Source organism: Strigops habroptila, chromosome 10, assembly GCF_004027225.2.
Source record: "Strigops habroptila isolate Jane chromosome 10, bStrHab1.2.pri, whole genome shotgun sequence".
Classification (NCBI taxonomy): Eukaryota; Metazoa; Chordata; class Aves; order Psittaciformes; family Psittacidae; genus Strigops; species Strigops habroptila.
In genome coordinates this window covers 12,649,065-12,665,836 of record NC_046359.1, presented here as the reverse complement: position 1 = coordinate 12,665,836, position 16,772 = coordinate 12,649,065, and the positions used below count along the sequence as shown (strand labels likewise).

The 16,772-nt window shown below is 37.1% G+C and overlaps 1 protein-coding gene across 1 annotated transcript in view; it reads left to right on the top strand.

The window, feature by feature from the left end:
- Positions 1 to 16,772, top strand: part of WDR27 (WD repeat domain 27) — a 96,066-nt gene that overhangs the window by 21,077 nt on the left and 58,217 nt on the right. Inside the window, exons 19-21 of the mRNA XM_030498998.1 lie at positions 2,983 to 3,080; positions 3,385 to 3,506; positions 8,538 to 8,635. Coding sequence (XP_030354858.1) covers positions 2,983 to 3,080; positions 3,385 to 3,506; positions 8,538 to 8,635 — 318 coding nt within the window. The remainder of the gene's footprint in view (positions 1 to 2,982; positions 3,081 to 3,384; positions 3,507 to 8,537; positions 8,636 to 16,772) is intronic.

Below are 16,772 nucleotides of genomic sequence, written 5' to 3'. Positions count from 1 at the left end.
GGTTTTCAGACACCTGGTTGGTTTTTCAGTCAATCCACTCTCACTTGTGATTCTTTATCTTCCTTTTCTGGTTAAAGTCCTTAATGGAGGGGGGTGTTGCGGCTCTTACTTTAGCCATATACTCTATTTGGAATGGGAATATAGCAAATAGAATAGAAAACTAAATACTAAGAAATACAGAATTTCCTGCTTTGATTTTATAGTATATACATTACATCAGGAGGATAAAACTAATAGAATAAAATGAAAAAACCCCAACAGAACCTAACCCTGAAATATAAACACAAGTTCTTTTGAAAGTTTTGTTTTGGTTTGTTTTGTTTGGTTTTGGTTTTGGTTTTTTTTCCTCCCATTGACTACTTTCTTTTCTTGTAACTGGTTCAACAGAGTTCTCATGTTCTGAAATGCTTACCCTGTAGCAAAGTGTAACAAACAGTACAGGAGGAACCTGGAAGGCAGGAAAAGTGGTTCCTTTTCCTAGTTTTGCTAGAAATATATTCATAGTGCAGACAAGTAATATTTAAAACTGAGGCAGGCAACTGCTTCTGTCATATCACTTTTAACTCTTAAAATTTATAGAGGCAATTGTGGAAGAACTTCGAAAAAGAAGACGGAAAACCACATTCTGATCATTGAGATCAGAATATTTTTTGTGTTTAAGATATAGTTAAAATTTTTTTTCCTTGTATTTGTGGGTGCATAGGCTTCAGTAAGGAAATGATATTGCAGTATATAATGTGCAGGCTCTAGATATTGCCTTATTTATTTATTAACAAATACCTATACCTCCCAGGGGAAAGTATCCAGTAACCTGAAGAAAATCCATACTGCAATTACTGTTGTGAAAGACTTGTCTGAACCAGCTTTAAGCTGTTTAGTTCAGAAACTTAAGGTAGCATGGAACTTGATGTAATTTCCAAGGACTTGGGCAGTGAACTTCTACTGTGTTCTGTGTTGTTCCAATTTCTTTGGTAGGAGCATACAATATCCTGGTTTAAAGCTGTTAAAGTATGTATGGAGGGTTGTACTTATGGCAGAATTTTGTTGTCATGCCCTCAGTATTTCTTGATGTATTAACATTAACTCAAAAAAGTGCAGTTACACTCTCTGAGATATTAGTGTAATGCCAAAATACCAAACACACAATTGTAGGCATTACAACAAACCCACAAAACAGTTTGAGGCCTTATATATATTTATCTATAAAAAAGGTATTAAAGGTTAATTTGCTTTGACATTTTCTTGTGAATTCAGTTAATTTCCCAGTATTTCTTTCTTTTATGGAACACTGCATTATTCCTTTTTTTTTCCCCCCCCCCCCCCACAACTCTTTCATTCTGCCTTCTGAGTTAAGTTTGGAAGAATGCTTGAATGGAACCGATGCAAGAAGATTCTAGTTCTAACGCCAAAGCATGTTTTATAATCTTAATTAGAGGAGCATGGCAGTGCAGTCTGGCTAACCAATAGATTGCTACTGTATTTCAGAGGTGAAGACAGTACATGACAAATCACTGTTTCTCTGTTCAGAGTTTTCAAAGAACTCATAAGTAGTAATTAACTAAGCATCACAACAACTTAATAAAATAGTTAAATATTGGTTCAGTTTTAAAGGTGAAACTGAGAAGTGGAAATAACTAAAAAGAATGTTATATTCCTTATAGGCTTATTTAAATATATCCTTATTTACAAATGCCACAGAGGAGATTTATTGCAGTCCTGTGAATAGGATGCTGATATCCAGGATACAGATATCCTACTTCTATGATTAATCTGAAAACTATCCATAACCTAAATGATTTTCTTTACATTCTCCAAAATTACTAACTATTGAATTTCCATGCTCATCAGCAGTTGTGCATGCTGATATGAAGTATAATGTGCTGTTTATTTTTTGTTTGTTTCTTGATTATTTTTAATTCACGTATGAATATGAGCAGAACAAAACATATATGGGTTGTTACCTCATTTTTAGTTTTATATGTTGTTTTAAAGGTTATCATGAGGAAATTGAAAGGAGTTTGAAAAGGAGAAAATGTGTTCCATTAACAGAAATAATGCCTTTAAAAGTCATTATATTTAGCAGCTGATTGCAGTAATTATACATACAGCAAGGGAAGTAGTGATAAAATGCCTATGCTGATTAAATGGGAAACTATAATAGAACATATTATAGATGGATAGAGCAAAGGCCATGCTAAGTGGGTTTAAAATGCATGCTAATCATACATAGGAGAGTGATTATTTCAGGTACTTCTGGAAAGTTAATGTTGAAGAAGATTATAATTATTTTTATCCAAACCACTTTAGGCCAGTTTAAACTTTTTAAGCAAGTGGGCTATACAGACCTGATTTGGCAGTACGGTAATAAAAATATTCTAAGCTTGGTTCCTTTGAGCTTTAGCATTTAGATCAAAGAACTTAAACACTCTTTGTTTTTTATCAGAAACAGAATGGAAACTAGATGAGAAGTACTTAAGTCAAAAGACAAATTCTAACAAGATTCTAACAGCAACCATCTCTAAATGCTTCAGATTTTCTGGTGTTTATCTTTTACTATATATAAGATTCATTATATAGGGTCATTGAATGACATCCACTCTCTTCTATGGTGTAAGAGAGAGAGAATATTTTTCAGTTATGATAAATTCGAAGCATTCCAGAAGATGAAGTGATTCTTTTCCTTTTTATGTAGCTGAAACTGGTGGATTTAAGATTCAATATACATACATGATTATTTCAGTGTTTCATGTTGATGGAAGACCTATCTTATGTATATGAATATCATGTTTCTTTTCATCCAAATGAGTTTTGTTAGCAAGTTTTTAATAGAGTTCAGCAACAAGTCAAAAGGTTTGTGGCTTTTATTTTTAATAATGAAGGAGAGCATCTTGATTTGCTTTGTAATTCCAATAGGAGTTTACTGGTGGCCACAAATCATAACTTATTTCATTAACACTAGCATTCATTGGATATTTTTTGCAGATATAAACAGAGAAGCGTTTGCAAATTGGTACAGAAATTTCCCATGGCTTCAACAATGGAGATTACCAGCCTTTCAGCAGTAAATGAATTCTACTCTTGTATCCTTTATGTTTCTTATTTTCTTTATAATTCTTTGGACTTAATTACATGGAAATAACTTCAGTTAAAGTAATTAACATTTGATTCTTTACTACTCTTTTTCTATCAGAGTAAAAATGCTGTATTTTTTTTTGTGGTATTGAACTTCAGACCTGGACATAAATTTTTTCTGACTAAATTTTTTGATGCTGTTCATAGAGCAGTAAATACAACAGAGCCTTGATAGCTATTTATCTGTCTTTTCTTCTATCTGTGCTTTTGTACCTTTAGATCAGATTAACTTTAACACAGAGAACTGTACAGATATTGTACTTACAGCTGGTAGCAACCGAGCACTGGAAGTTTTTGACCTCAATGCAGGCTGCAGCACAGCAGTGATACCGGAAGTTCATACTAGATCAGTCCATCAGATCTGCCAAAATAAGGTATATGCTTTATTGAATTTTTTTTGTAGTACCACTACAACTCCATCAACAAAGAAATTGGAGGTTAAAAATATTATTCATAGTAATAGGGTATTTATATGTTGGGAAGGATGGGCAAGGTCTCATTTGTTATCTAATGGAAAGCAGGGAGCAGTGAGAATGACTGAACAAGCTTGCTATCAGAGGATTGTATATTACCTTTGGCTTTACTTGACTGTAATACTGTAGTTCAGCAGGAACTTTTCCTAATGTAATTGTTCTCCTCTAAAGCTGAATCTGAAGTCATTTGATTTACTCTGAAACTTCACAAACAGAAACCAAAAAGAAAAAAATTGCTTAGTACTGCACCAGAACAGATGACTTAAAACTCCTCATCCTTGCTCTTTTTTTTTTTTTCTTTCTTGCTTGAAGATTTATTTGAATGTTTGGGGGTCTTATGGTACCATACAAACTGGAATGCATACTGCGTTAGATTTGGTTGAATATGGTTCCTCATCCCCAGTTGGACAGTCTTTGCTTCTGTGGGTTTAAAACAATTCCTTATTACTACTTTTGTAGAACTCTTTGTGGGTTTTCCTCAGAGTTGTGATCTGGTAAAACACTTAAAATTGTGCTAACTGTTTCAGTACTGTTTGTAACACATATAGGCTTGAAGTTCTGGCTTTTCTTTTTGCTTGGTCAGCTTAGTGGCTTCAGGTTATTTAATCAAGAAAAACTTTAAAGCTGTGGGCAAGTATTCACTTGGGAAAAAGCCTAGAGGTATGTGGTATAGCAAAGAAAACTGACCATTTTTTTGAAAATTATAGATCAAGATTCTCTATTTTTTTTCAGTTATATGAAATTAATACCCTAGGTAAGTCAATAGGAAAATTACGCATCAACTGTTTTGTTAGTTGTATACTTTATAGCTGTTAGCGTAAATATAACCCAGTGCATTTACATTAAGAAAATACCCTAAAAATTTTATAGACTTTGAAAAATATGCAGAATTCTGTGTGTAAATTACATTCTGTCCAAAGTGTGAAACTTACTGGAGTCTAAGGCTAGCTAGTCATGAGGGATGGTGCAATAGGAGCAAATCTGTGGAGTGCAACAGTTGATGCTGAAGATCCAGTGCCTACACAACAAAATTTATGAAGGCTTTCCTTTGGACTAGCCTTAATTTTGCCTTGTGGACTGAATGCTCATTGGTGATTGCAATATATGTATTCTTGAAGTGCATTTTCTGGTTTAGATTTATGAAAATTAGTTCCAGTGTTCCAAGACTGCTTTGTGTTGCTACCTGAACAGTAGTAAGTGAGGATGATCAGATTTATTCTTTAAAGAAACAAAAAAAAGGAAAATCTATTTAGAAGGTCTTGTAAAACACTAAGGAAGATCTCTTCTGATTAAGTGTGGGAGAATCCTGTTAGCAAATTATTAAATAAATAATAAGATATTCTGGAAACATAGCTGAAGAGCAAGACATTCTTGTTAATTCCTGTTAAATAGAAGGACTGGAAGAAACTAGGTTTAGGAAGCTAATGGCCATGAGGAGAAGGATGCAGGGAAGCAAAGAGAGCAGCATCAGTGAAGCTCACTCACAGAAGGTTGGGACTTCTGCTTTAGTATGAAGAATAATTCCAAACATCTTTAAATTAAATGCAGTAGCACAGTTAGAAAGTCTCCTTTTAAACCCAGCTTTTAATGCAAAGAGTTACTTCAGAAACAAAAAATCCAACAGTATAATGCTGAAAATAAATTATAAAAATTGCATGGATGCTGGGGGGAAAAGAGTTGTTACTGTGACTCAGAGCAGACAGAAATGTAAGAAAAAAATCTTGGCTGGTAAAACTTTAAAATCAGTAGCTTTCATATTTGCATGAGAAGCTGTGCTATGTTGTTACATGTTTATAATGAGATGAAGAATAATGAATACAATGAAAATATATCTGTACACTGACATCGCATTATGATGGAAAGTATACGTTGCTGTACTTTATCTTCCTTCTGTATCTCTGTTAACTGTAGGAATAACCAAATATCTTAATACTACCCTGTTTAATTTGAAAACCTTAAATTGCAGCAGTGAAAGTAATGTATGTCTATATATACACACTGTATATGTATGTCTGCTAATGATATATAAATATTTTCAGACTATACCTTTCCATCATTAGTATTTCAGTGCCTTGATTATGTTTTCTTCAGGTCTTTCCTTATATTCTACAGAACTGTATTTTGCATTGTGAATTTTTGTTGTTTTGTCAACATGAGGGAAGGGAAATCAGAGCAAGAATGCAGCAAGCATCTCTCTGATGGGAGATAGGTATTCTGAAACTTATAAAAAGGCCATTTTAGATTTACATTTATGAGGCTATGGCAAATCTAAAGTATTGGACAAAATAAATCTGTAAAAGGAAAAGAGAAAGCAAGGCAAAACTGTAACAAAAACCCCCTCATCTAGGGAAGAAGTTGTTCTGGGTAGTGTGCTTACCACCAGATTTTTGTTTATATATTTTTATTACATGTGGCACATTTCTTCCCATTTGCCATCTACTTTAGATTAGTACAGCTATTTAGGATTTAATATATAAAGAACACTTAATCCTGGATGTACAGTAGTGCAATTTAGTTTACCGAAGTCCAGCAGAGGAAGCCACGAAAGCCATGCCTAACCCTTGGAGCTCTATGTATGATTAAAACTTACACAACTAAATTGCTTGCAGAACTTTAGGCCTTACGCTGCTTGCTTAGAACATCTATAATCTTGATCTAATTGAGCATATTAATGTTTATTATTCTAAACCTCAGTGTATTTTGGTTTCCTTAAAAAGCTTTTTGGCACCAACTTCCCCTGAAGTATAGGACATACCATATGATGATGATACAAAGCTTGTCTGTCTTTGTATGCAGGTTCTTGCAGCAGTAACAAAACTAATTGAGCATCCTTTCTAAATCCTGTGTTCTTAAATATCTCCTTCCAAATCCGTCACAGAAACTTGACTATTGTGTTCTTTATAACCTTCACCTCCCCACCACATGCAATTTCAGTTTTGTTCCCTGTGTTCCCTAAAGACTCCTCCCCTATCACAGCCTTATCTTCTTGTGCTGTCCTTATTACTAGCTGACTGAGAGGCATGCCATACCCCATGCGTGTTCTAAATTACTCTTGTGTTGGCTGGTTAATGGCTTGTCAAAGAAAATCACTTTTCTTAATGGCTATGCTGGTTTTAATTTCTGTCTGCTAATTACTCATTTACATGTATCTTGTGGAAACATAATTATCATAAAACCATTATCGCCCTCTCAGATTGGATTTAAATAGTGAAACAGGTTAAAAGCTGGGAATCAGCAGACAGTACAGTTTCGTAAGCGTAATTTCATTGGGAAGGTGGGCTAAATACATGGTCCTGTGGAGATGTGGTGGTGATACTGCTGCAGATTCATGTAATAGCTTAATTCTCAAAGTGTGTGCTTAGGAGCTGGGGGAAAGAGGTTCATTGTTCTTCTCTAGCCTGAGGGAAATGGTGGAAATCTCCCACTTTTCAGTGATAGGCTGGTGCTGACACTGCTTTAAGCTGTTTTATTCATAGAATCATAGAATCAAATTCAACCAGTGATTTTCAACTAGTGCATGAAGTAAAAGTGTATGTATCTGCAGATCTTTTTGTATTGGACTCAGAGATCATTGCTGACTGAATAAAGGGATGGTGAGCAAAAGTTTTAAAAAGAAAGGGTGCTCTGTAACTTTTAATGAATACTATCCTTTGGACAACTACTGTCTTTCTCTTTTACAATTACTCTTTTTTTTTAATAGTTACAGCTAATGTGAAATTATGTAGACTTTGTTGGGAAATTTGTTGCATGGTGCATTTTAGTTCATCTGTTAGAGCAGGCTGTGGTAATCCTCAGTTTAGGAAGGAAAACCGCTTTAAGCAAAATAAATGAAAGCTCCTATAGTCTTTTTAATGCTGAGTGCCCCACTTTGTTTTGCCATTTGGGGAATTCTATTGACTAAATGCTAAAGCATTTTCCAGTTATATGCCAGTTTTCATAACGAATAGAAGATTCCTGGCAGTCAAGCACTGATTGCGGGAAATGGCCTTGAGGTTTCTGTGATGTATTCAGCCAGAACAAGAATGTGAATGGTGGGGAAAGGAAAGAAGGAGTTCTAACTGTTTATATTTAGTTCCCTGGAGAAACAAGTTTGTAGCCAGTGAAAAGGCCAGGATCTGCCAATGTGGATGTTAAAAAATCAGAGTTTTAAAGATAGACTGGATTTAATTATTTAAAGATACGAAGCCAAAATTAGTCCTGTTATGAATGAATGCAATTGCTACTGAAGTCAATGAAAAGTATGCCCACTTATGCCAAAATTAAACATGGCTTATAATTAAATGTTGGACTACTGTTTGATCCCTCCCTTTTCCTGCCTTCATTTCCTACCTTAAATAAATATTGTCTTGTGCAATCACAAAATTATCTTCCCGTGCATCCCGTAAAGGATCTTTAAGGGATGCCCCAGTAATTAGTAATCCACATCAGTCCATGAGATGACCTGGAGAGCCTCTCCTGTTGACTTGTCATGATGCGTGTCACTCCTCGACCAAAGGGCTCACATGGCTGTCGTGGGACAACACTGCAAGGAGTCGAGGCAGTGCTCCATTTCTCTGACTGGGTTCCTCCACATGCCAATTTTTTTCTGCGCTCCTTTGTGTGTGGGTGGTCAAGTTTTTTACACATAAGCTAACAAACACTTATTGTTCATTTTTTAAATTTACTAAATTCTTCACTGAGATGGTGGTTGGTCACTGGAACAGACTCCCCAGGGAAGTGATCACAGCACTGAGCCTTTCAGATTTCAAAGAGTGTCTGGATGATGCTTGTAGTCAAATGGTTTAGTTTTAGATAGTCCTGTGAGGAGCAGGGAGCTGGACTTGTTGATCCCTGTGGGTCCCTTCCACCTTGAGGTATTCTACGATTCTTTGATTCTGTAAATATTTAGTGCCACAAGAATAGTTAATCTGAAACTGATTTCACCTTTTACAGGGATCATCCTTCAGTACTCAGCAACCTGAAGCTTACAATCTTTTCATGACCACAGCTGCAGGTGATGGCATCAAACTGTGGGATTTAAGAACTCTGAGGTAAGGCTGAATTAGGCACCTGGGAATAAAACTCCATGCTTTATTCAGAATTGTTATACTTGCTGTGATATACCACGAGAAATTTGGAGGTGGAATCAAATCTATAGTCAGGTCTTCATAAAAGAAAATTAAAGGCTAATTGGAATTTACTAATTTTAAGAGACCGAACAAAATGCTGCTCCCTCAAGAGTAATTAGTTTTGTGCCATTAAATGGTCAAGATTTATCACCCATGTTTACCTACCTTTGTAGATCTAATTGTATATATAAAATACCATATTGAACTGAATGCTAATGACATGTCATTACTGCTAAAGGAGATAAAATTTATGATCCAGCTTTTAAAATGCAAATGTAGTTGTATATAATGACAAATCATGTATGTAGTGCTATGAACTTGCATAATACATTATCATAAACTCAGAATAAAGTGCTATACTTGCTAAAAACCTTTCAGTGGTGTACTTGGGAAAGCTGTGGGACAAAGGGAGATAGTGATGGAAAGGGAACATTGCTCAGGAAAGGAAATATTTGGGGCAATCTCTGTTGCACAGGCTAAAAGAATTAAGTATGTTTAAAAGCAAAGGGGTTTGGATAGGAGGATGTTTATATTTGAAAGAATAATTTTATATTTGCTTTGTGTGTATGTAAACATGTTTATTGAAAGATGTAATTTCTTTTTTTTCAGTACTGAATTTTTTTTTTAGGAAATGCTTAATGAGTATTTCATTTATTTCCATCTTTCTGTGGAAAGAATACATTAAATCTATAGGGGGCATATATGTTCTTGCCAAAAGCATTGCTGTATTACCTGCACTGAATGTCAAAAAGCAATGAAACTAAAGACTGCTGGAGTTGGAATCTGTTACCTTCTTATGTTTTTCTAATAAGCCACTCAAATCGTGTTGCTGAAGAGTAATGAAAAAGTAGAAAGCTTTTCACAGATCACTTATCTGTCTCTTTGTTTCTAAATGCTGGTATAAGTAGAGCAGGTGAATGGTAAAATAGTTAAAGTGTAAAATCTGGGCAATCAATTATATGAATATGTCCTGGGAAGAAAGGCATAATTTATGTATGTTCTTGCTCTATATTTAATTTGGCAAAGTTGGTATATTCTAATGTCCACTGAGTTCTGTTAGCCAAACTTCAAAAAAGTGATTCAAGTCCTTAATGACTTGAATTACTTTTTTCAAGGGTATTGGGTATTATGTATATGTGTGTGTTTGTTACATATTACCCGGTGGGAGTAACTGTTGTGGAGAAGAAATGGAGAAAATAAATAATTATCTTTCCCTTTCACTTCACCTTTCAGGAAAAAAAATATTTTAAAATGAAATTTTCTCTCATTGCTCAGAACAGAGATTGAGTCTTCTGTATTTTAAAATCTATTCTTGAGTTTTCAGAAGGAAGAAAACTGTTCACTTTTTCCTAATGCGTTCACCAGGTGTTTTATACATAAATAAAATTGAAATGGCTGAGTTTGGAAAGCTGTATCTGAACTTGGAATGAGTCTCCACTGAAGTGTTAGGTCTACTATATAGTTACACAGACTGCTGAAAACTTTTGCCTTTTTTTTTTTCTTTCTTTGTTCATAGTCTTGTCCAATCAAATTCAGTCCATCTCTTGCACTGTTGGGTGCTTAAAGGGGAGATTAGTTCTATACAATCTTATGGTGGGCCGGGACCTTTAATCTCTTAAAGTTGTTGATTTGTAAAGTTGGTGCATCAGCCATTACTGTGTTTTGAATGGTCCCTCTGGAATGACCTCTTTTTGTTTCTGCCTTGGGTTTGCCAGAATAGGGCTTGTTTAGTGAAATGTTTGTCCAGTGTTCTTGAAATATAGCAAAGGTAAGTCCACCTTCTCATTTATACTGTTTGCAGTGTTGTGGATAATAACACTAACTGCGAGATCTCAACTTTATTGTTTGTTGATTTTTGTTCTAAATATTTGCCCTAAACATCCACAGTGAAAATTGTTTTGCTTTTGTTTAATTTGCTTGTTGCCCTTCATGATTTCAATCCATTGTTACTTTATTTAATAATACTGTAAAGTACAAAATTCTGATTAAATAGGGAAAAAAAATCTCCAGCATGGTGCTCTTGAAAGCTGCAGTTGAAAGCATGGGAAATAATTTTCAGAGTAACACTGCTTAGTTTCCCTGGGACTCTTTAGTTGTTTCTTTATTCAATTTCATTGATGATGGTTGCTTTTTTTACTCTTCTGACATGTGTTCCTGTTCTCTTAATTGACTCAGGAATCACAGCAGGATGCTCAGGTTCTTTTTTGATCTTTGCTTAGAGTAAATCTTCATATTTGTTATCCTGGCCTGTGGCTTTATAGATTTTGAATATATTGATTTTTTTTTGCTCTGAGTTCTGCAAGAATTTTTCCACTCAGTCTGTATTATCAAACTACTTTTTTTTTTCCAGTGAAAATTAATTTAACTTTTATATGTATATATATATATATATATAAAAGTTGGTAAGAGTATTTTGCAACTTCCATTTTCATCATCCTTACTGGATAAAGCTGTGAATCTGTCTCTCTCTTTCACTATTGATGATCTGGAGGCATTCCAATATTGCTTCAGAGAATGCCAGAAAATCCTATGGATTCCTCTGAAGGTGGTACAAGAAAAGGCATTTTAGCGTTCTGATCTTGTCAGCCAACCTCATGCAGCCAGGTCATCTTGCCAATAAATGAGGGAGTCTTGGACACTGCTAGTGGCTTTTGGATTTACTCAGACTCCTGCTTCATTTGCTTTGAAATGCATGAATTTGTGAAGGTTCATCTGAAGATTTGGAATGTTTTTATACTTCTGCATTCTCCTCATTTATAACTGTAGCTAAGAAAAGCTCCAGACAATCTACAAAGCAGACTTATGAATAAAGAACCAAGAAGAATAGATCTTTTTGGAAGAAGAACTAACTTTGGCTACTCTTCTTCCAGGTTAGGATAATAAACTATAAGGCTTTATGAATAAATACACTAGGGTAAGATAATGACCTTTGACCAGATTCCAAGAAATTGTGAAGAGGAATTTAAGTCTGTCTTGTCTAAAAGAATGGCTACTTGGAGAACAAAGGAAAATACTTTCTCTTGGGTCCAAGGTGGAAGCAGAACACAGGAGTTAGATTGAGGTGCAATGGAAAACTGAATGAGATCATTAGTTACCATCTTCAGGATTACCAAGAAAGAGTCAGACAAACATTCGATTAACAGGAGGTACAAAAGCTTGATGCATGCTTACATGTTTTGAAGGAGTTTGTGTTCTGTATGATGAATCATTGTAGACTCTCAATTTTCCATAATTTTCAACTTTACCATTCTACCTCTGTCTGCTGTCTTTTAGAGACATCACAACTCCTGAAGTCAGGAATCTAGCAATGATTCATAGGGATCTGTACCAGTTGTCTCCACCAATTAATTTTAATCTTTTGGGAAAGTCTGGATTGGAATGACACAAGTTAGTGAGTCCTATAGATCACCCAGACTATATATCAGAAACTTCCAATACACTAAGCCTGTACTGCCTGTTTATATTGACTATGTTCATGAACATGTAGGGCAGTGAGAGACAGATATTTCAGCATCCTAGTGCTGTAAACCCAATGCATAGAAAGAATGTAGAAATTTAGAGATTAGGAAAATTCCATTCCCTTACACAGTAAACCCATAAGAGCACAAAATGGCAGGCTAGACTAAATACCAGCTGCTGTAATATGTTTGTATGTCACTTAAATTTCACATAACAGTTTTTAATTTTGTCTGAATCCTTCTAATTTCTCATTTCCTCCTACTTGTTGATCAGATAATTCAGTGTATTAAAACATCTAGAAGCAAGGAAGTTTTCTTTATTAATTATGTTAAGAGGAAACTATAAATTCAAAGTGTTGTCCTCTTCACATTGTTAAATGCATTTAGAATATTGACTGAACACCTAGTTATAGCACCACCTCATATTTGCTGGCAAAGTTACATGAATAGCCTCATCTTCATGACTGGCTGATATTGAGAAAAATCAGCTGTCCAGATTTCTGCAGTAGTTTGCTGTTTCCCTTGCATGATTCATTCCAAAGAGCCACTGTCCTAAGAGGTGTTCTAGAATGTGAAGTAGTAGTGTAAGTTTTTCTTCCCCATGGCAGATTTCAGACTTTCTGCAAAGCTTTTCAGGCATTGATGTGGACCTTCCTTGCTCATCAGTAAAATGTGGCTACAGTCACGGTGCAGTAAAGCTTCATCCTTCTTTGTGACACTGATTATATGGCCTCCTCGGTCTCAGATTTTCAGATGTATCTTTACTGGTTTTACAGACTGCACTCTGAGAGCCCTGAGTGCACTACTGGGCCTTAATAGTCATGATCAGCCCTGGAACCCCACATGTGCATTCTCTGCTCCTTGCTTCAGGCACTCCGTTTAAGCTTGGGCCTAGATATTTAGTCCTTGCCGAACTATGCTGTCAGTGTACCTGTCCCAGGTCCTGCCTCTGGCCTTGTTTTCTTCATGGACATTGATCTATCTTGTAAGTAGCTTGCCTTAAGTTCTGTTTCCAGCGGACCCATGTTGCAATCTTGCCTCCAGCCCTGTATCTGCCTCCATCTGCTGCTGCTCCTGACCGGACTCCCAGGAGGGTCCCTGGACCTTGTTTGTGACCTCACTTTTTCTGGGACTGTCAATGGACCTTGTTATCAGTACGTTACTCTGCCCACCCTTTTTAGATATGCTGGGATAGTGCCCTGGTCTGTGACAAGACTTTGCCATGACCACCACTGGCTTCTCATTCATTTTTCCTCTTGTAGCAGCCGTGCTCTTGCTGCACTCTGACATACATATTCACCACTATATTTATCTCTTACATAAGGTGCATAGGTCTGCAAAATTACTTTCATTTCTGCTCCCCAAAAAAGTGCTGATAAGTTGGTCCTGGTAATTGTCAAGCATGCGATCCATGTACTAAGTTGGAACCTGAAAGCTGTTTAGTGTTGTAAGCTATAGCTTACTCCTAACTTGAAAGTAATTCCTTCCACTTCTGAAAGGGATAGTAATGTAGGTAATATATATACAGCTCTGCAAGTTATTTATAAACAGACTATGATAATGCAAGGTCAATACCTCTGTGCAGGGAAGCCATGAACTGATGAGTTTGCTAGATTGTGAGCACAATCAGCATATGAATATGCTGATCATTCAAGCTAGGTGAATAATTGAAGAAAAGTTTACTTATTTTGCAGAGGTTATCCCATAGAAACATTTCTGGGTGAATGAAGAGCTGCTCAGGTCTTTTCATATTTAAGACATAAAAAAATACTCTGTCTCTGCTCTTATCAGCCATTTCCTTCTTTCCTTTGAAGAACACCTGCATCAACAGCAGACTGGTTAACCTAAGACACATCGTGTTTGGCAGAACATGAGATGAAACAAGGAACAAGTTGTCTTTGTAGCTACAGCTTGGGTGTTTTTTATATGTTGCCTTACTGTAGCTATTCAGTAATTGTTCCTATCTCCAGCTGGCCAAGAAGACATAGTTTCTTTAAATTTATGAGGAAAAGGCCCTTCAGAGAGTCCTAGAAGGATGATGCAAGGAACTACAGGCTGTTCAGCCTCACCTCAATTCCTGGGAAGGTGGGATGGAGAAGTTAATCCTGGAAACTGTTTCCAGGCACATAAAAAACAAGGAATGATTCAGGAGTAGTCAGTGTGGATTCACCAAGAGGAAGTCATGCTTGGCCAATGAGATAAACATCTGTGACAAAACTACTGGCTATGTAGATGAGGGAAGAGCAGTGGATATTGTTCACTGTGACTTCAGTAAGACACTCACAGTCTTCCATAACATCCTCATAGAGAACCTGATGTTCTCTATGGGTTGTTCTCTGAGAAGTATGGGTTGGATGAGCAAACATTGAAGAGGGTTGCTCAAAGGCATGAAGTCTAATTGGAGGCCAGTACTTAGCAGTGTACCTCTGGGATCAGTACTGGTTCTAACCAATCCTGTTTGACATCTTCATTTAGTATGTGGATGATGGGGCAGAGAGTAAGAAATTTTCTGGTGACACAAAATTGGGAGGAGTGTCTGATGTACTGCAGGGTTGTGCTGCGATCTAGGACCACAGCTATCTGGAGAAATGGGTTAAGCAAGGGGAAGTGCAAAGTCCCCATGGCACCAAGTGAAATCCCCAGGCACCAATATATGCTGGGGGGGTGGGGGTGGAGCATGACTAGGTGAAAAGCAGCTTAGCAGAAAAAGACACCACAATGAACATGGGTCAGAAATGCGCCCTTGTGGCGAAGAAGGCTAATGATGCCCGGGGCTGCACCAGGAGGAGTGTTGCCAGCAGGTTGAAGGAGGTGATGGTCCCTCTCTCTTTAGCATTGGTGAAGCAACACTGGCTCTATGTGAGCGGGGAGGTTAGATCAGATGACCTCCGGAGCTGCCTAGCAACCTCAACCATAACATGACACTGTGATTCTATGAAATTAGCATTTGCTCTTCTCTACTTGCCACAGAAATACAGAGGTAGGAAACTTGCTGGGGGAACTGATGTAATCTTGAGTAAGAGAGCAGGTTGAGAGAAGGCTCAGGGGAGACCTTAGACCAGCCTTCCAGTACCTAAAGGAGGCCTATAAGAAAGCTGGAGAATGACTTTTTACAAGGACACATAGTGATAGGGCAAGGGGGAATGGCTTTAAACTGGAAGAGGGTGGATTTAGATTAGATATCAGGAAGAAATTCTTTACTGTGAGGGTGGTGAGGCACTAGCACAGGTTGCCCAGAGAAGCTGTGGCTGCCCCATCCCTGGCAGTGTTCAAGGCCAGGTTGAATGGGGCTTTGAGCAGCCTGGTCTAGTGGAAGATGTCCCTGCCTGTGGCAGGGGGTTGGAACTGGATGATCTTTAAAGTCCCTTCCAATCCAAACCATTCTATGATTCCATGAATTTGGGAATAAATTTAGAAGGAAGAAATGAGACATTTATGCCATGCTGTCAGATGTGCTTGTCATCTACCCAGAGGTGGGGAGAGCAGGGAAAAGTTCTTACTGCCCAATTTAGAGGTCTGGGCTGCTACTATACTAGGTGTGAGAAGGTAGATGTGAAAGCTGCTAGATTACTGGTGTAAGTAATGAGATTGGCAGGGACAAAGTGTTGGGAGGAGCTCCCAACCACCACCATACTAACACCTGTGGTGGCAGAAGCAGCCTCCCTCTGACACACACTCTGAACTGTTGAGAAATAGAAGTTCAGCTGCTCTAATGCTTTTTGCTGCTGAAATAATCCTTCCTTATCTCTTTCTGCAAAAAGGACAGTGGGTGCTTATTGGACCACAGGGAACATGTTTGAAAAATATTGGGCTACTTGGACATACTGAATTTCTTCTGCAGAAACTCAGATTCATGATAGTGCTTTGATGCATGATCCCAGGGAAAATCAATTTCACCCTCTCTGACTCTGAAAAGATTTGCCAATCATATAAAGATAGTTTTAGACATTAAGGTAAAATCTCCAACTAGTATTATCATCTTGTGCAACTAGATCATAAGCTTCCCTGGCAACATATTTTAGTAGAATTCCTGCAGCCACATGGAGCTTATCTCATACATTTTCTAAGAATTACCCTTTGAGAGCCTTAGGGTCAGACATGCAGTTTGAGTGAATGGCTCTTAAATTTTCAGATACTTTTCAGTTTGTATCTCCACTGTGAACTAACTGCTTGACATCATCGTTAGCAAGATATGCATATATACATACTCAGAATTTGATTACTTCTTGGTCTCTTCTGGACATGAGGATCCCATGATTTGTATCTCTTTTTTCCGTGGAGCTTTGAGTCTTGTTATCTGGATTCTGAGCAAAAAAGGAATAAAGCAGTGGCTGGAGTTCCTCCAGTTTTGGGACTGGGGATGCATGAAAGTATACAGGATGGGGAACACGTGGTCCCCGATGGATGCCATTGGTGAAAACATGCTGATCTCCTATGTGAAAGGTTGCCGTGTGTTTAAAATTAAACATGTATGTTTCACGAGCTTCTACAGCTGTCAAGTTATAATTGGATTTTGTAGTGCCTCAGTGGATCTGCTAGTACTGAAGGGTCTCTGAACAACTACCAGAACGCTAGGACAAAGCAATAGAATAGAAGGAAAA